Below are 21,150 nucleotides of genomic sequence, written 5' to 3'. Positions count from 1 at the left end.
TTGCATGTCGCATATCTTGCCTGACTGCAGGCGCCATGCTTTCACACAACTGTTTTTGCTTTTGCTATAAGCTAGAGCCATTAAAATTTCATCACCATTCAAGAGTTAAACACTGATAGTAGTGATGCACACATCACAAAAGAAAGTATCGCTCGCGGGTGACCAGTGGAACAGTGTGCGAGCAGGATTCGGCGTCTGTTTCCAAACAAATCACTTGATCTTCCAATATAAGCACACAACTAAAACAATGGCCACTGTCGCTGTTTATGATCAGGAATTTTCGCAAGGAACTTGGCGATGCATTGGGCCAAAGCTCCGATTTGCTGAACCACCGCAACGCATTTCTTATCTGTCAACCCGTCGACAAGCACGCATAGTTTTTCCAGCATCGCTAAAAAAGAAGCGAAACTCACGGTGGTCTTTTCCGCCACCGCTAGCTTTCGCTAGCACCGCCATATTTCTGAATGCGCAAACTACAGGCGCGCATACACGACAAACATGTAGCGTTAGCGCGTAGACACTTGACAACTTCCGAAACCGAAACAAGTCGAAATCAGCCGAAGCAACCGAAGCTGTAGTGCTAGTCATAGCCATTGGTGGCGGCGTCGCGGCGTCGCGCTTTCTTTTGTGCTGCTGGCGGCGTCATGCTCTCGAGATTTGCGAGGCACAAAGCACAGCAAAATAGCTCGTGCGATGTGCAGAAGCGTCGTCAGGTTCTGTGTAAACCTGTGCAAAAGGTGTGCCGGCGTGCCGAACAGATAGTGCGTCTTCCTTTGTGCGCTTTCACTGGAAACACTACGCTGACGGCGGGACTATTGGAGGGCGGTCACCACCCGGGACACGTTTGGCATCTCAGATGTAAGTAAATTTCCTTCTGTCCTGCACATTCTTCTGAAAACAGCGCAGAACTGGTCATGCATGCCAACACAATGCTAGTTTGTTAGTTCGTAAACAACAAGACGCGTTCATAACAAACGGTTGTTTGGTTTTGACAGAGTAAAGGGGGGGGGGGGGGTGTTAATGCGTTTGCAGTGTCTTGGAAAAGAGACAGTGTCATGGGCTGCACGATTGGAGTAGAATATGCCGTACAAATCATCATTCGTAAGCTCATTGCGGGGTGCATGATACCGGTGCCGTACTGCGATTCAGCCTTCGGCAAGAATTTAGTATGGGCAACTTCGTAAGTGCCTCGACCCGGTCCTTACGTTGTGCTGCAGTTGAAGCTCCGGCGCTTGTGCATTGAATTTACACGGACTGAATAAGCGGTAAAACCTACCTGCGTTACGACAGGGCTAGCTCATTATTCAAATGTTCTATAAATATTGCGGATTATGGGATAAGGAGCCGGTGAACACGCGACGGCAGTATGATTCAGCTGTAATCGTACTTAAAGCACCATTGTCGAGCCTTGGGTGCAAGTAGAAGGTAAAAAAAAAAAAAAGTTTTTTTAGCTATTTTTGAATTGTTTCACCTGTATTGGCTTCACATTTTCTTTTGCATAATTTGTTTTGACTGAAGTAATCCACAAAAACTACAAAGTGCATATAAATGACACACCAAACTCAGGCCTTCAGTCCAAAAATAGCAGTAAGGTGTAAAGTTAATTATGCATTCAACAGTACCAATAGTATTGATTTTCTTGTGTTATTATCTACAAATGAAGCAAAAAAATCTGAACTAATTGTGCTGAGATGCCCCATCGAGATCTTCCCTGATATGAAATGTGAATCAAAATGTGTGCAGGTTTTTTTGTACTCAGTGTATGAAATTCATGCAGGTTTTAAATTGAGGAGTGCATGCAGGATTCCAAGCAAAACAAGCCTTTGCTCAAGGTATCATTCCAGTGTGGCGTTTTTGTTTAAATTTATGCATGTTTTGTAGAAACAACTGTAGATGTTGATAAGGAAGTGGTTTCGGGGGGTGGCTGCTCCTGGCCCTACGGTGCTGCGATTGGTAGGTCACCGCAGCTTGCGGCGGGGGCTAGCCTGCCACTGGATTTCTATCTGTTGTAGGCAGTCTTTGTACCTACTACCGTTTCAGTGGTGGACGACGGCTGTCGCGATGTGCCTCTCTCTCCCACTTTTTCTTCTCTATTTTCTCTTCTGTCCGCACGAGGCAGTGGAGGTGGCTCAGCTACAGAGCCAGTAGTAGGCCCGTGCATTTTCGTTATCTTCTTCCTTTAGTCACAACAACAAGTGGTGTGTCTGGATCTAGCTCATGAATGGCTACCACATTTATGAATCGTTTGGTGGCCGCATGCACTTCCATACATGGTTTGAACAGTCACGTTACATTCTGCAATTTACTTTTTTTTACTTTTTGAATGGATGTGTTTCCACTTTTGAGTGCGTAGCCTTTCACAATTCATAATTGATCGGGTGAGCGTGTTTTGACATGATAAAAGGTTTGGCAGTTCGATAGCATTGGCCCGTCATGATGCACAAGCAGCAGACTGCTTGCTGCGCTGGTGCCAATATCTTCCTAGATATCACTTGATCATCATGTCAGTGTTGAGATCATTTAATGGAAGTGTGCAGATAGCTATAATCCCACATTTTCTTCACTGGCTTGCAGGCAGGAACTTGTCAGCAAAGCAGCTTTAAAAAGGAAAGCTCACAAAAATTATTTCTCTAATTGGCTGTTAAAACTGGAGAAAATTATTGTATAACTAGACTGCTCACTCACCATGTCAACTTCAGCAAAAAAAAAAAATAATAAGTTGGATAATTGCACTGCAGTCTTCATAAATATGTTGAAGTTGTTGAAACATAACTTGAGCTTTGAGTGCAAAATGAATTCAAGCTAGATCTGCTAGAGAGCAAGTAAAGACTCTGTACATTCTTCCGAGTTGACGTAGTGGGAGCTAGGGATGAACTTTTGCCTTTCTTGGTGCACTGCTTGTGTGTAACCCGAGTTGGGGTGGAACATTGCATGTTCAGAGAGTGGTAGGGAAGCAAACTTGGTGGCACTAGGAAGGCTATGAACAATATGAGGATGATAGGCTGCCTTTAGACTGACTGGCTTGCATTTCTCGGTGTGTTTTGTATGTGCGAATGTTCCATAAGCTGCCACATATGTCTTGGATTTGATGTTGAGGTGACTTGAATGATCAGAAACTCAATGTTATGATCGAAGTCCTCAGGACATGCTGTGATTTTACTCCTTGATTAAGTTGCAGACATTGTTTGCTGGGCATACATACCTTTGAGAGGAAATCCAGTAGATGAAGGTACGGGCAGAGTGCTTGCTTATTATTCCAACCTAACTGCCCAAACAACGTCACCATTTTCTGGAAACAGACTGTTCAAGCTTCCAGCCTTCCGGTTGTTCACTCGTGCAATACAGTGAAGCGCATTTACGCCTTGGCACATGGCAGGCTCAGGGGCTTGTTCATCGCTACTGTACTAAGTTAGACCTCAAGTGGACTCGAAATGCCTTTTTCCATTGCCATGAAGTAGGGTTTAAAAGAAGGTTTGATGACGGACATACTGTTTGCTCTGCTAGCAAGTAACGAAGAGTTAGCATAACATTTCTTACAAGTTACACTATCTGGCACCTCTTGATGTGTGTTGTGCCTGCTACGCCACTGAATCCTTTGTGTGAGATCAGAGGTCCCTGCAGGATCACAGACTTTTATAATGCTACTTAAATTATGAGCAGATCGAGGTGGTAGATAGTAAAACTCTGTTAATGGTGAATTCCAATAACAGACTGTGGTCACTTACAGAACATTCTTTTCTGCTCATTTTGGACCAACTGTATTCCAAATGCAGATCCGGAACACAGGTTTCATCTTCCAAATGCAGATGAGGAGCGATTGGTGAGCCAAGATCGCTCCATGGAGCAGTCTGGATTGCTCTGCCGAAATCAACAGGACCGGCTGGAAATTTACTTGAGTATGTGTTCAGCTGCACCTACCATTTCCAGTAGATTGTCTCTGCTGCGCTTGCTGTGCCCTCTGCAATAATGGACTATTGGTACTTGCCGCTGCTACAAATGCAAATTGCTGTCATGAACTACTGCTCACTTTTGAGGACAGCAAGTCTGAGAGCAGCAGTATTCTGCAATAATCTTTTTTAAAGACCTCAGCTCAGAGTGCGACTGGAAAACTATGTGCAGAAACAATCTTTGTGTGCTATTTGTGAACTCGAAGCCATTCCTCAACTCTGAAACAGTAAAAACAGTGATCTGAGCCTTTGTTTTATTTGAGAATAGTGCCAAAGAAATCTTACCGTGCTTGCCCGCACTCGACTATCTGAAAGAATGGCATAAACTGTTGAGGTCAACACCATTCTAAGACCTATTACAGGTTTAAAACAGACGGCATGTGTACACGAAGCACAGGCTAGCGCACAAAATTCCTCTGTCAGTCCATGGGCACTACCTACTTGCGCTAGCATGAGTTCCAAACACAGTCGGGACACAATCTGTGCTGGATGCAGGTGCTCTGTTGTGGAGCGGGCAATCCACTTAAGTTCTGGGATTGTAATTCACTATGTGTGGAGGAAAAGCAAGTGAACATCTCTCTGCTGGCGTATGTCACATTGCCTGCTGCCATCGCTTTTGGTTTCAATATGTGCTAGTGACAGGAATGCTCACAGCACAAGTGGGAGTGGAGACACTGATCTGCGCCATTATGGAAATGCCAAGATGTTAGCATGGGCAAACATCTCTTTGCATCACCACGAAGGTTGCTAAGGCTCAGTTCCATGTATGAGCAAGCGAGTACAGTGCGGGCATATGTCAGACAGCTCGTTAACTATGGGCCTACAGCAACAGCTGCCATACCTTTGATGAGAACTCTTGACTAAAAAGGCACAATTTTACAAAGAGCAAAGTAAATGATGATAATGACTTTTTTTTTTTTTATTAACAAAGCAGGTGGTCAGAGTGAAGAACTCATGCCACAACTGTTAATATGCCTCTACTGCCCCATTTGTAAAGCAAGCAGATTGAAGTTCTCGAATGAGCATGTTTACAGTCATGAGCAGCTCTGTTATATGTGTGTCCATAGGGTGGCACATTGTTTCATTGTTGAAAAGAATACTAAACAAAAGGTGGTTTGGAACTTAAAGGGGAAAGAACAGAGAAGCTGGCTGTATTTTTGTTTTGTTTTTTCCTAAAAAAAAAAAAAAGCTGGCTGTAGATGCAGAAATACTGTGAATGGTGAGAGGTGGACAGGTGCCAAGCAGTCGTGAACTGCACCTGGACTTTGCAAGGAGCCTCATGCTACTCATGAGCCACAGTTTGGCCATACCTAGCTTATATAAGCTTGACTTGTACAAAACATGCCTGCAAATGTAACCCTGCCTCAAGGCTGCCTACACCCTACTGTGGCAGCTTCAGCGTTTAGGACATTTGACTAGTGAGCTGGGTGACGCGGGCTCGGTCTTAGCTGGGGTGGTTGCATTTCGATGGTGGAAAAATGCTAGGTGCCCATGTGCTTTATAGTGTCAGTGCACATTAAAGGAGCGTAGATGGTCGAAATTATCCAGAGCTATCTACAATGGCTGACCCTCGAAGTCAGTTTCTTTGGCATGTTGAACCCCATGATCAAATCAAGGCTGCCTACTGTTAGCATTAGTAGAGTACCTTCGCAATGCCACAAAGTCTGCCCCTCACCACACTCCTAAATTTCATTGTTTGCAACTCTACTCAGGTTACTTAGTTTGATGACCCCTTTTCCTGAAACAGTAGCAGTTGACGAAAAGAAGTGTAAAAGCATATCTCACGCCCATGCACTGAACTCCGAGAAAGGTGCTGATTTGGTCATAATTTTTTTTTTCATGAGAATTTGGTCAGTGTCATAATATGACCCTTGGAAAGTCATATCTCTACTGAAATGTTCATGTGATAATCTGGGTAGCTTTTATAGATGGCTTGGATGATATCATAAGTGCTATGATGGTGAACTGTGCTTAGTGTCTGCAATACCTTCATGATGAAGATGGTGAATGCAAATTAGACAGATTTTTGCTCTACTTTTGGTTCACCAGTGGGTGCCTAGTGAGTCGTCAGTGCAAGCTATCCATAGGTTCACTTTCTTCTTGCAATTTACATAGCTGTGGAGTTCTCATAATAGCAGAAGTATCATATTTATGGGTCACTAACTTTTTTTTTTAATGTAAGATAAGTAAATATGCCGTCAGCAACCTTAGAGTGCAGCATGCTCTTTACCTGTATTACCTGTTTATCATGGATAGAATAATGGTGCTGTACTCCTGTGCTACTTTCAATGTTCAATTCTACACGGTAGCACATCACTATACTCAGGGTTAAATGTCTGGCTATGCAGCTGAAGCTAGGCAAGAAAGTGAAGGCAACATACCTCTCTTCCCTTGCCATGTAGAGTGGGTTACTTCAGCGCTAGTGACCTTGCATTAACTCTCCAACTTTCTCCCTTCACTTCAAGCCTGCACATGCCTAGCCCAAATAGTGAGCAAACCACTCTCCTCGGCAAAGAGACTAAAACTTGTCTCCTTTCCTTTCGTACCTTGGCTGCATAGCCCACAACATGTCTCCGTGTATAGCAAGATTCAGTGCCATATTTCCTCTTACTGTTGGAGCACCCTCTGCTTCTGCTGTACTACCCTTGCAGCAGCCCAGTGTTTTGTTTACCACAGAAATTCATGTCTGTGCAAGATACACTGGCATGGAGAGGTGCATTTCTGAGCCAACTTTCATGCTTTATGATGATGCTCTCTTTGATCGCCTTTAAGTTGCATCAAACCTGGTCATGTGTGTTGGTCAGTACCAAATGAAGTAAATTTCTTTGACTAACATACTTTGAGAAGGATGGCAATTTGCATGAGTTGGTAAGGCGTCATCTTGAAAGTAGCAGCATGAAAAAACAAGGATGTGAAAGGAGGCAAGCAGGCACTAACTCGCAACTAAATTTTATTGATGCAAACATGAAATATATAAAGCCAAGCAACGCCGCAAACTGCTCAGTCACTGATAAGCAGACAGCAAAACATCAATCACTAAAATATCCGAGCGGTTCCATTTATGTAGATATAGGTAGAGGTACCAACTTGGCTGTGCATTGTAAAGAATGCACTGGTTGCTTTCAGTTTCTTTCAGCTGCGCACATTCTGGCTGTCATCCATTTCAAATCAGCTGGAAAATCATTGAAGCTGAAGGCATTTCACGACTAGGTAATGAATGTGCTAGTGAGCCGTCCATCGTGTTAACATGCAGTGAGTTGGGATATCTAGATTAGGGAAGTGCTCTTAAATTTTAGTGACTCATGTTTTGCTTTCTGCTTATAAGTGATTGAGTGGTTTGCATTGTTGCTTGACTCCTTTATATGTTGCAAGTTAGCGCCTGTCTTGTCTCTTTCACAGCCTTGTTTTTTCGGGCTGCTTGTTTCAAGATAAAATACAATTTCTGCTACTTAGGTCATAAAATGAATTCTAATGAAGTTCCACATCTCTTAGAAAAGTAGTATTGTAGTTACAAGCATGTATTAAGGCCCTGCACTACAAATTAAGAGGCTCACTCGATATAAAGCATAAAGGGAGAGCTTGTCTGATCTTGGGCCTAGTGGGCATTAGTGGATTATGGATAGGTTGATGTTAAATGTACTTGCAGTTAAAATCAAGTAAATGCTTTATTTGTAACTAGGGGCACTGTGATGCCGGACCTGTTCTTTTGCCAGGCTGGCGACGAGATGGAGTGAAAGGATTTATTTCAGTATTGGTATGTCTCGGGTGATGTCAACATTGTTTCTTCTCTGGCTTTATAGGCAGTCGCCCTTCAACGAATTCAATCCTAAAGTGAAAGTTTGAATCCAAAAAAATATTAATCTAGGATTACTTAGCAGGCAGAGGCGAATTCATACAGTGACTTACACCAGCATGCCACGGATCATTTCAAGAAAAAAAAATATTGTGGTGTTCCTATTCTATGCCTTTATTTCTTGCTCACATGTAGGTCTTACACTATATTACGCTTTAATTTGTTGGTTCATGGTACTTTTTACCTTACAGCAAGCTCCATGTGGCTTCAAAGCAATGGCTTCTTCAAGCTCTACAATACCCTTTGCCAGAATCGCACAGTGCTATGATGGGCAAGTAGGACATTGATGTAAGTGCTGAAGACATTTTTCAGCATGTGTAGTTTCTTATCTGCCTGACCTACTATTGCATTTGTGGCTCCTTATGTTTATTTTGAGGTTCAGGTTTCTTCAGTGTTTTCTTTGATTGCTGCCGTTGCTTACTGGCTATGGCATTTGGCTGCTGAGCCTGAGAATATGGAATGGAATGGTGCCTGGGGCCTGTCGATACAGGCAAAATGCAAATTTGCCTACATGTTGGGCAGTGCCAGTGCACAGTTTAAAGAACTTTTTGTGGAAGAGGGAGGGCTCTGGAAATTAGCCCAGAAGCGCTCTTTCATGATGTCTCTCATAGCTCATGTTCAGCTTTAGGGTAATAAAAGGACATTGAGGACAAGCTGAAGCTAGCTTGTGTTATACATTTCTGCATTCTATTCACTAAAATGCTATTTTACAGAAAATGCAAGTTTCTTTTTAAGGTAGGAAAAGCCAAAAGTTTTGAAACAAATCTCATTACCAGCTGATTTTATAAGATGTGAGGATAGTACACCTTGAAGTGAAGGCTCATGCACCTTCACTGTGGTTGCTGCAGTTGTTGGGCTAGTTATACTCCTCTGACTGCAAGTTAAATTAGCAGAGTACAGTAGGGGCAATGCAGTCGATATAGGTTTCAGTAGTCTTGACATTGCACTGCTTTCACATAAGTACTACCATCTTTCATTTGAAAATGATTGACAGTATTCTGAGTAGTGGCAGGCCGGCCACATGTGATCAGAGTTCTTGAGTGCATACTGGTTGCAGATTTTCACCATACCCCCATGGCTGGGATGCCACGTACCGGGATGCCAGTAGCACTGCAGCAACTGAGACGGAAGTGGTTGAGCGTTTAATTGGATGGAAAAATTCAGTGTTATCTGTACTTTTAAGTGTTAAGCTGATGTAATTTGTGCATGTGGAATCACGTCAAGCAGTTATTACTTCTCGGCTAGCTGTATTGGCGGCGGAGGTACTACAAACTACTGAGGAAAGTGTTGCTGGCTTCTGTCCTCATTGAAATGCAGCTGCTGATGATAACAAATGTGGCAAGAAACAGGTGGCCTTGCTTCCACCTTGAAATATGTGCGTGTTTGTGAAAAGCATTGTTTTGAGGCTTAAAGGTAACCGATACCGTACCCCTTCCATGGAGAGTAGACCAAAGCACATCCTCATGATTTGTGAGTGAGGAGGGAGAACTCAAGTTTCAGCAAATGTAAATGGCGGTATGGGGTTGTTCTGGCAGAATACTTCTGCAGTGCTTCTCTCCTCAGCGAAAAGCCCTTCACTGTGGCGGTAAAACCTGTTTTGGGGGCAGAAATAGGGTGCTGCCGGGAGACATCTCTTGTGACATTGACCACATCCATTACCTGCTCCACTCTGCCTTGGTTTGCTCTCTCTATTAAAGGGATTAAGCGCTTAAGAGCACCTTAACCTTACAGGTACCATTCATAACCCCCTTCCCTTCCCTTCTGGTTTTCAATAGAGAAGGCATGCTCCTCCCAAGATTCGTGCATAACATGAGACTTAATACAGAAATATTCAGCATTGCACCCAACTTCTGCCGCAACGGGGATTGGGAGAATATATTTGCAGTTCCTCAGTGCACAATCACATAATACTTCATTGACATAGCCTACTATATGTCACCTACACATTACTCGTGGAGTTTGTATTCTTTTTTTTCTTGAGAGAAAAGCGCTGCTCAGTCAAAAGGCACGATGCGAGGGAATGTGGAGTGAGCACTGATTCTGTGTGTTCGCAATTTTTGCTTAGCTTTCGTTCTTTTTCTTCTGGTAATTTGGCAGGGTTGCTGATATTTGAGTGACACAAGAACTGAGTCATGAGTCTGCTTCTTCGCAGTGGGATCGTGCGTTTGTTTTCCTCATTGTAATGAAAATGTGCAAGGGTACTGACCCTATGTGGGGCTGCGAACATATTTATAGTGCATGAGTTATTTGCACACATGCACACCACACACTTTCAGTTTTGTAGTGGTGAAAAGAAATAGCTGTCAAGACTGAGAGCATCTTCTAAGGGCACATAAATGTTGATGTTTGAAATTAAGCTGTGAATTTATACAAAATGTGGCTTAGTTATTGAACAAACAATTTTTTAGCACTATAGTTGTTTCATGTAACGGGTTTAACTTAAGGTACAGAGGTGGCCGATTGAGCCCTGTGCTCTAACACACTGTGCACAGAAGCAGTCAAATCTTTAGTCCTCCCTATCTTCTGCTCAGGCCAAAGCAACTTATACCTTGTTGACACAAAAGTGACGTGTCTGTATTATTCCTGCATATCCTGCGTGGCGGTTTTTTTTTTTTTCCTTTTTCATTCTACTGGGAGGGAGTGAGAAAAGGGCTGCAAGGTCTTTCTCGTCTATGCGGGAAGGGCGAAAGGGTACTGGGAGGTTGGCTGTCAAAGTGCTTTAAAACGAGTGACTGCCTCAAGCTGCCCGGGGTGTTCAATAAATTGTGGGTGGGTGGGAAGGGGGAGTGCAGGTAGTGGGAGGGGGTCTAGCTGTTCTCCGAGCTAAGCGCACAGCAGCATGTATGCTTCTTCCTTTTTTTTTTTACTTAGTAGTGCGGAGAGGATAAAAAAAATGGGGGCGGGGGGGGGGGGGGGTTTGGCCAGCGCAGGTGGCGCTGTTTCAAACGAGTGACCGCCTGGAGCTGCCCTTGGCAAAGCACAGAGCAGTATGCACGCTTGCTCCTTTTTTTCCATAGCAGTGAGGTGTGCGCTGTGATAGCCTGAGTGGCAGTGAAGGGAGCACTGAAGATTTGGCTGCTTCTGTGCCCGTGCACTGGGGCAGGTTTTGTACCTTAAGTAAGGGGAGACACTGGTCTTAAAATGAAAATTTTTATTTTTAGAGATATAATAACGAAATTGGGTGTGTATATGTATTTCTTCCTCCTGTTTTCAAAAATGTAATTAGTTTTACTCTATCTCAATTAGTTCTAATGTTATTGGGAAATAACCAAAGCCTAATTTGGTAATTTCTTACGGGTCGTTAGGACAGTTTCCCTCAATATTTTTTCGTTCCGATTAAAATGTAGTTGTGGCCAAAGACCTGCCATGTGGAGCTATGCTATTTATATTATCATTGATGTACATCACAGTATAAAAATATTTAATTATGTAGATGCCCCACAATTCGAAAATATAATTAGCTGACATTATTGTTCAATAAATTTGATATGTTGAACTTAGCAATATAAAAATAGCATAGCTCCACAGTTCAAACCTTTCTGAATTCAACGGTATAAGATTTATTAAAATTGCACCACAAAAACCCAATGAAAAGTTCCGTAAGGCTAGTCATGTCACCAAAAAACATGAAGCTGAGAAAAACTCATTTGAAGTTTTGACACTGAGTGCAGAAAATATTGGGAAGAATCTTCGACAACGGATGTTACTCAGATGTTCCCTATCAGTTTCCCTACAAAACAAAACAAAAAGTGTCTTATTCCATCCAAGGAAACATTTAAAAAAAAATGTCGAATGTGTAAGTGTGATGAAATTATAGAGGTTACTTTCAGAAGTTAGGGTTTTTTTCTTTTTTTCTTTTTTTTGGAGGTGAAAGTGAGGACTGGAGCCAAGGAGACGAGAGCTCCACCAGGCAAACAGTTGGGGAAGGGAACTGCTTCGCTTATTCTTGGGGAAGAGAACTGCTTCTGTTCGAAATCGCAGTTTTCGCAGACAAGCAGAAGCTTTACAGCAAGGCCGTACTCCTTATCTGTTGCCTTGCTCAAACGCAGACTTCCTGCGCCGCAGGTTCCGCACTTCGCTTGCGCGAAAAAATTGTTCAAAACCTTCAAGTCCACAATCACGAACTGGGTACCGGCATCAGCTGTCTGGTAATCCACACTGACGCCAAGAAGGTCAAACTTGCGCTGGGTTGCCGACTTTTCCGACAGAACGGACTTTGTTTGCGCCGATCGCTCAACACGCTGCGCCTGCTCGGTCGACGAATAGTACACAGCATCAACACGAAGTGTACCACGATCCGAGATACGATTCGTGCTGCAACTTGGTCCCGCGGTGCCGTCATCGGGCAGCGTGCTTGATGTACCCGGCGGATCCAACGAGTCCGGCACTGCAGGCCCCGGCGACGGACTGGTGGCCGCTGCCTGCTGTTTTTTGTTCCACGGACGTTTCTTCCGGCTTCCAAAAGCTCGTTGCGTGCTCGGTTTCAATCGACTGTCTCCCGGCATCTCGATCGCAAAGAGAAACTCCCAGCACAAGGCGGAAACACGGCGTGTAGAGAAACACGAGCGCAAAATCAGACGCGCACGAAGCGACAGCCACAGCGGCGAACGCAAGAGAAAGAAAAAAAAAATGACGTAGACGGTCACACCAGCCAATGGGAGGCGCAGAACGGCGCGCGCGCGAAGCGCGCCGCGTGCGAGCCAATCAGCGACCCGAAAACGGCCTTCGGGAAACCGGCCCGAACCGGCGCTCGGCTTGAGCGACGCCATTTCGAGATAGCTCAAATTGCGCACAAAGAAACCAGCTTCAAAACAAGCCCAAGATGGCGGCGATCGGCCAGCTGCAACGCCGGCGGCGCGCGCGGGAAGTTCGAACAAAGTCTCTCTTTTCGGGGCCATTTCGTTGCTGCTGTGGTGTTTTGAAAGCCGATTTTATCGCATTTCCCGACCGGATTCAGCGTTAATAATTTTACTGTAGATGCTCGAAAGGATAAACCTTCCGAAAATGAGTTTTTCCCAAAATCGACTTTTTGACCATTTTCGACCGTTTTAAGACCCGCGTCTCCCCTAAGCCCGCTATGTGATACAAGCCTGAATCACTTTGGGGCATTAAACCCCATAAACCAAACCCTATGTGAAACATCTTGTATACTATTTCATGTCTTAATCCAAACATCAATGTTTATGCACCGTTCAGAAGATACTCTGTCTTGACAGAATAATTTTTTGCGCCACTACAAAACTGCATGTGTATGGGCGTGTTCGCAAATAACTCAAGCTCTGGTACTGAATATATGCAGCCCCACATACGGCAAGTACTCTTGCACATATTCATTACACTGCGGAGAGCAAACGCACCATCCCGGTGACATGATGCGATAAAGCCGACTCAACTCCAGAGTCCCCGCGTCGCTTTGCATACCCATACAAGCTGTACACTAAACTATCGAAAGAAACAGAACGAAAGCAAAAAATTGCAAACGCACAGAATCAGTGCTCACTACATTCCCGTACATCTCGTGTTGACTGAGCAGTGCGCATCTGTTAAAAAAAATCTAGGAGATACATATATGTGTCGTATAGGCTACGTCATCCATGTGTGACGTGACTGTGCACCCAAGACCTGCAAAAATATTTTCCCACAGGAATTACGCTATGCAGGATAGCTGATACTCTTGAGTTTTGCAAAGAGCCTTTGTAGATAATTGTGCCCCCATTTTCACCCTGGTCAGTTCAAGGAGCAAGAGGCACGTAGGAGCACAATTACCTATTATAATCTGTATGATCCTGAATGGGCCAGGGCTCCTGTGCCATTCGCAGGGCAGCGTACAGCTTGTGAGATTGAGTATCGTGACAGGAAATTGGCACTTCACAAAAAATACTTTCGCTTGAACTTCAACTCCATGCAGCCCTCAATGCCTGCTTTTTATTTGTTGGCAGTTAGGTCACCTTGAGGGCTCATCGACTGCCACTCAACTTGTAAACACGGGACATTATATCATTTGCTCGCTATTTGTGCTTTGTTCTGCGAGTTTATCCAGCTTTTCACAAAAGTGGATGCAGTGAGTATGCAAGATCTGTTTTGTGAAGCATTGGCTGAGTGACGGCCCAGGTCAACCCTGTTCAACCCAGAACTTCTGGCATATTGTTTCGTGGATACAGCTTTGGCTACCCTCCTGACATCCCAGCTTTTGACACCAAGTATGCATAACCATGGCCTATCACAAACTGCAATGCTGTAATTGATCATCACATACTTCTGTGGTGCTGCACATTTCGAATTGTCACTATATGGGAGCAATGTTTCAGAACCTACTTAATGCAGAGCAATGATACACATTTGAGGACTAAGAGCAAGTTTGCTCTGCATGGTGACTTCCAGAGACAGGGACACACTTGTGGGGAAAGGCATGTTGCGTACATACCTTCCAACCCTTTGATTTTCCAGAAAACCAGATTTTTGACCGAACTTTCTGATTGCACGATCACTGCCCTAAATGTTCCGATAAGGGGCTTCTGCCTGCAAAGAATGGCTTTTGCAAAACCGGCACTGTGGAATCAGCAGCCACGTCTTAATTGCCAGCATCTCCATCAGAGGCCCCACTAGCACCATTGGCATCATTGGCTAAGCAGGAAATCAATCAAAGCAGACTAGCTGAGCGAGAGTAGGTGTGGCTGGCTGCACACACAGTTGATGTACTGCGTTTCTTGTAGGCAGCGGTGCATAGCTAATGCAGCCACAGTAGATATAGATGCTTTGCTGGCTTCGCTTTCAATCTGAGCTAAGGGCAGCTGCTCGGTGCACTTCACGTTAAAGGGTTTTTCCAAATGTCACGCCATCTGATGCTCCTGTATTGAGCTCAGCCGCATGCCTCGTCTTACCAAGCTGCTCTATGCACAACAATGGCGTGATTGCTCTTCTTTCAGAACCATCACAGCCAACAGCGGTTGCAGACGACATTACGTGTAAAAGGGCTAGTAATGGTTTTGCATTGAAGACTTACAGCACTCCGATGGTGCTGAGAGAAAACTGTGGTGGTGGGCACGCAGATCAGTTTTGCGTTAGCTATGGAGACATAGCGAGAACACTCGGTGACGGCCTGTAGATATCTCGGCGTACACCTTTAGACCTGTATTGCACGCTTGCTGCTGCATGTGTGTATGCTCAGGATGTTTAGATTAGGACTCATCAGACACTGCCTGAAAGTGGCAGCCCCCCCCCCCCCCCCCTTTCGGACATTGAAACATCAAACATGGCCTCTTCATCACCCCCTATTGGGCAGTCTTCCCATTTTTGGTCTTAGCACATACGTATAAAGGAAGCTGGGGGCCCACTAGCAGCGCAGTTGAGCCTTTGGAACAATGAACATTTGTGCTAGAGGCATCAATGGCTTAGTTGTCATATCAGGGTAGTACAGACGTCTTCAGACTCGCGGTGCTGTCTAAGTGGCTGGTTCGCTCGTTTTGTGGAGACACATTCACGGTAGGCAGAAGGCATGGCTTTTCAAGCGCAGTGACCATTGTGGCTCCCAGCTTTGTTTGTAAACCAATCAGGGAGTTCAATTTGTTTGTTTGGGTGCATACGTTGCAAAGCAGCATGCATGTTTTCTCCCCTTGCCCCTTAGCCCTGCAAGGTCAAAGAGCAAGTGTAGCAGCAACTTCAAACCAAACCTTAATAAACAAATTTGGTCACTAAATTTCACATTTCTCAATGCATATGTCATGCTCTACATGAACGGTATCACAGCGGCAGTGAGATTTCCTGACATTAAAGTGTTTTCAGCTGTTTTTCACAGCTGCCTTTTCATGCATCCTGGGAAACATGTTCTGTTAGCCTGTGAATATAGAGGTTGCTTCTGAACGTTCAGAGGACTTGACATTAGGGCATGAGTCTGTTATGCCTGTGGAATAGTTTTTAATTCAAATTTTGCCCTTGGGGTCGAATTCACAAACATGTCTCGACTTGACACCACCTCGGCTCTATAAAGTGAAGAAAACAGTCTTCTCTACTCAAGGTCCAGTTGAGATTCTTGAATGCTTTTCAGCATTTCTTATGACTTCGTATCCTCTAGAAATATCCCTCCACTCTAGGCAGCACACGTGGCTTACAGGAGCACACATGGCTTACAGGGACAAGACAAAGGCCAAAATTTGGCCTGGAAAGTACATGCCACTACGTGTAACCTGGTCATTTTCTAATGTGAAGTCCTTCTGAACAACATCAACAAGCTGCCTCAAGAGTCGCAGCCTAATAGGTTGCAACAGCTGCTTTTTGATGGCGACGAAAAGTAAGGCACCCGTTTGCTATGCAGCATCAGTGCACATTAAAGAACCCCAGGTGATTGGAATTTCTGGAGCACTTCACTACTCATAGCCTGAGTTGCTTTATTGCATAAAAAAAAGTCCCAGCCTAGTAAAACTGCTCTGTTGTGGCCGATGAAAGACACGAACGCAGGCAGCTGGGAATGGAAGTGAGTTTTATTCACCAGCGCCTCGGCCTATATAGCCCTTGTTTTGCGCAATATCAGATGTCAGTTTAGGCGCATGCGCAAGACAAGGGCTATATAAGCAAAGGCATTCGTGAATAACACTCACGTTCCTGGCTGCCTGCGTTTGTGTCTTTCTTTGGCCACAACAGAACAAAAATATGTTTTGCAAACTGCATGAACAAGACAGCTGTGAAAAATGGCTGAAAACAATTCACGTCTGGCAACATTTTCTGTCATTGACATAAAGCTTGTGTAGAACAGGATTTAGGCATGAGAAGTGCTGGAATTGCTGTGAAATCTAGTGACCTAGTTGCGTGTTTGCACTCGAAGTGCTCGGCGGTGAGCGTTGAGCACATGTAAAGTGCAAAGAAGCATATTGCAGCGCATGCACCCCAGCCAAGAAATTTGGCTTTCCAGAATCAAATGCCGCTTGTTTCCAAGCAAGCTAGGAGCTGTAATTGTAAATGTACTTGACTGCAATATCCCTGAGCCACTCTGAAGACAGAATTGACCCCCCCTCCCCACAGCACCGTGCGTCTAAAACATTATGCACCGAGGCAATCAGCAAACCATCGATGTGTGCAGCACAGGTGTTCCATGGCACAACTGCACCTCCGGTACCTCCCTCTTCCTATTTACAATATGCCATTCCCTACAATTGCACCACTGTTCACAGTGGTTCATAGAAACCCCTGCACATGCTTTGTTTGCTGTTAGCTGTCAAATGCTTGCTGCAATTTGGCACTCGGCACGCTCTGAAATGTTGCTGAGGCATCCGGTGACAACTTGAAATATGCCTATACCACAGCAGTATAATGCGGTGATCAACTACTGCATTAAAAGCTGCACCTGACAACAGCTATCCATACTCATCGTTAGCTGCATGGACTTCGGGAGACTTGTCTTGGTCGTACTTGAAACAATGTTTCAGTATTTTCGAGTCAGATTGAGGTTCCCACAGAGCCAATGCTTCAAAGAGTGGGTCTGTGAATCTTATTGTATCCGCTTTAATGAAAGGCTTTGTATGCAGTAGAATGAAGTCCGCACAGCGTGTGAACGCTACAATGCCTCATGTTTGCAAGTGGAGGTCGAAGTGGCCCTATATTAGCGTCATTGCAACTTTGAAATTCGTGAGAAAACTTGAGTTTTCTCCTGCACTCGAGGAGCGATTAAAGTAAAGCTTCATTTCTAAAAAAAAAATGCCTCGAGGATCGCTGGGTTTCAGTCAAGGTTTCCATGCATTCTTTCCGCATGGTATTTCTCAAGAAGACTTTGTTGGAAGGAACGCTCGGAGGCCGTCATGAATTCTAACCAAGCCTTGAGTAGAGGAACAGCTGCTTCCTTCACTCTGGAGCAGAGGCAGAAGGTTGAGTCGAGGTGCATCTTCATATGATCATATATGTAGGATTGCATAATCTTTCAGGTTTGGTTTTATTCTTTAGCCGTGTATGCCGAGCCATATCCAAGAGTGCACACTTCTACTTCTCGAAGGCCGTTTAAATCTCCAGTTTTGCACTGCTCTCTTGACTTTGTAGTTATTGTAGCTTTTCATGAAGCGGTGTACAAATGTCATTGATCAATAGGTGAAGAAAAGAAGCCAGCAGTCGGCGAGGCCAAGGAAAGCACTGGGGATTGTACTTTGTGTGTTTTTTTTAATTTTTACTTTGGTAATCACACAAATTAGTAATGTAATCTGTTTAGGGGAAAGATAAATGCAAAGTAGAAGGAAAAACAACGTGCCGATGGTGGGCACCGAACCCATGACCTCCGAATATCGCGTCCGGTGCTCTTCCAACTGAGCTACATCGGCCGCTGTTCCACCTGCTACTTTCTTGGGTATTAATGTTGTCTCTATATGAACCTTGAGAGTGTTCACCAGCGCCACCCTCAGCCATAGCGGTGGACGTGGACGTGGAGATGAGGGTACTCGTCTTTTTTTTTTTAATTTTTACTTTGGTAATTACACAAATTAGTAATGTAATCTGTTTAGGGGAAAGATAAACACAAAGTAGAAGGAAAAACAATGTGACGATGGTGGGGACCAAACCCATAAAGTACAATCCCTAGTGCTTTCCTTGGCCTCGCCGACTGTTGGCTTCTTTTCTTCATGTATTATAATGAGTACCCTCATTTCCCCTTCATTTATCTGCTTGTCGCCTACGGGGGTCTCGGTTCTGGAAGTCTTGAAGCCATAGGTAGCATAAGAGGGTTCTAGCACAGCTTTCGCCCTCGCTCTTGATCGCATTCTATGTGACGCTGGCGGTAACACAGGACATTCCACGTCCACCGCTATGGTTGAGGGTGGCGCTGGTGAACACTCTCAAGGTTCGTATAGAGACAACATTAATACGTAAGAAAGTAGCAGGTGGAACAGCGGCCGATGTAGCTCAGTTGGAAGAGCACCGGACGCGATATTCGAAGGTCGTGGGTTCGGTCCCCACCATCGGCACATTGTTTTTGCTTCTACTTTGTGTTTATCTTTTCCCTAAACAGATTGCATTACTAATTTGTGTGATTACCGAAGCAAAAATTAAAAAAAAAAAAACAAAAAAAAAAAAAACAAAGTACAATCCCCAGTGCTTTCCTTGGCCTCGCCGACTGTTGGCTTCTTTTCTTCATGTATTATAACGAATACCCTCATTTCCCCTTCATATATCTGATTGATCGATAGGATATGGTTCGAAGGCCCTTGAAATATCTGTTCGACTGAAATATTAAATTTTGTGGGGGTCTGATGCTAAACAGTCTGTATGCTCGTGTCAGTTCCTCAGATTTCTGTAGTTCAGAATCGAAACTTTTTGAATTGAATTGTTGTCAAATGATAGTATAGCACCTACTTGTCCCTTTCCCAAAATGTTTGGAAAGACATGAGCTGAATTTTTGGATCTGGGATATAGTCCTGCTTTTTTTTGCATTTTGCAGACGTCGCACAGTGAAAACCTGTATCCAAGCCCGAACCCAACAGGTCAAGAGCAGCAGAACAAGGGAACCTATATCCAAGCTCCAACCTGGTGGACCGAAAGCAGATGTTTTGTGACCGCAGTGTGTCAGCCATGCTGAGACATGGCATGAATAAAGCCAATCCAGGTGACCACATGTGTCTTTTCCAAGCATGCATGCTTTACACATGAGGCATATCTCATGGAGGGCATCATTTCGGCAAAACATTTTGTCACAACTGCAGCAAACACTGATTGAGGCCTTGCACAAGGCCTAAAGCTGGGATATTAGTATTATGCGCAACACAAACATGAGGAGTGGTGTAGGAGCCTTGCAACCATGCAGAGTATCACTAGCATGGTAGCATTCCTATGTCAATGTCTCTCGTCCTCTAAGATCACACTGCTGTTTTGCATCTTTTGAGTCCTGAGTCTCGAACAATCCTCACGCTGTGTGCGGGTCGGTAACCACGCACAGGTTTTTGCAAGCCGTACCTTTTGAAGCGAAAGCTTGTCTACGCGTATCAGACTGCAGCTTCGCGTGGCTTCACATAGCCTAGTTCTGCGCATGCGTGTGACGTCACAGCCAAGGCCAGCTGTGCAGCCTCCTCGCCAAGCTCTGCCAGCATTGCCTAGAAACGCTTAAGAGGTGTGCGACTCCTCCTCAAAAAAAAAAAATTTTGTCTCCACCGGGAATCTAACCTCCATCCCTTGGATCCCCAGCCAAGCGCTTTACCACTGTGCCACTCCCAGATCGTTAAACGCTGTTCATAACTCCGCTTGTCTACCGTGATCCAATGGCTTGGCGCCACATTTGAATGTATCAAATACTAAAATATAGTTAAGTCAGTCAATTAGGGTGCGGCCGAGATGTATCAAATACATGTTAATTAAACCAGTCAAGCTGACGCCACGCTACCTGAAGTTGAGCCAAAAAAAGGGCATAGGAAGGGATTGGGCATGCAATTTGAAAGTACCAAAGACAAAAATAGTCAAATCAGTCAATTAGGGTGACGTCAAGGATGTGACACGCAACCGGAAGTAGGCCGGAAAGGGGCATAGGAGGGTGTTGGCACGCAATTTGAAAGTACCAAAGACTAAAATGGGTAAACAAGAAGTGAATTAAGCAACCAACAGCAGCATCCGTGCTTTCATATTACTCCAATGCAGATTCTGCACTGCTCTAATTTTTTACACACCTGTCATGCAACAGTACTATGATACATATTTTCAAAACATATTGATGCAAATACAAGAATTGTAACGCAGACTGAAGAGTCTCCAAACATAAATTGTGTGACATTACACTCCTGCTACATATTAAGGTTTGCACTTGATCGACGATGTCAAATACATGACAAGAAAGCGCAACTTCCCAATTCAACCTGCGAAGGGGACGGGCAAATCAGGTGGTGATAAACTGATTAAATTTTGGCATGCAGCAGACCTCAAGGAGCAGAAGAAAATAGGACATGAAACATCTGGCCCACAGACCAGTGGCAGCTCTTAACATACAGCTCTGCATATATACGCGTTTAGTTTTGTGATGGGATTACGCAGTCATGCATGCCATGTATGTCGTACACTTCACGTAGGCTGTACGGCCACGTTGGGTGTACGTTCACCTAGGCTGTACGTTCTCCTAGGCTGTACGTTCTCCTAGGCTGTACGTTCACCTAGGCTGTACGCAGCAATAATTGCGTACAGCAGTCTTGTACAAATCTCGTACAATTTTTCCAGAAGGGAATGGGAGAGAACAAGATGTGTTCTAATAGTTTGGAGCATATTGATGTCAGGGAAATGGGTCTGTAGTTAGTAGGATCAGAACGAGCTCCCGCCTTATGTATAGGAACGATGTGAGCGATCTTCCAGTCGTCCGGGACGCAACTTGAGTCAAGTGACTGCTGAAATAGCAGCGACAAA

The 21,150-nt window shown here is 44.5% G+C and overlaps 1 protein-coding gene across 1 annotated transcript; it reads left to right on the top strand.

Moving 5' to 3' along the window:
- The first annotated feature begins 602 nt into the window (after window positions 1-602).
- Window positions 603-19,808, top strand: LOC146174927 (uncharacterized). The gene is made up of 4 exons (XM_084584153.1): window positions 603-858; window positions 3,774-3,896; window positions 7,992-8,088; window positions 19,211-19,808. The coding sequence occupies exons 1-3, from the start codon at window positions 645-647 to the stop codon at window positions 8,066-8,068; spliced, it is 414 nt and encodes a 137-aa protein (XP_084440279.1). The 5' UTR covers window positions 603-644; the 3' UTR covers window positions 8,069-8,088; window positions 19,211-19,808.
- Window positions 19,809-21,150: the final 1,342 nt, after the last annotated feature.

The sequence above is a fragment of the Amblyomma maculatum genome, chromosome 11, assembly GCF_055883805.1.
Source record: "Amblyomma maculatum isolate TAMU_Amacu chromosome 11, ASM5588380v1, whole genome shotgun sequence".
Classification (NCBI taxonomy): domain Eukaryota; kingdom Metazoa; phylum Arthropoda; class Arachnida; order Ixodida; family Ixodidae; genus Amblyomma; species Amblyomma maculatum.
The sequence above is the reverse complement of the archived record's forward strand: the minus strand, read 5'-3'. Positions and strand labels throughout refer to the sequence as shown.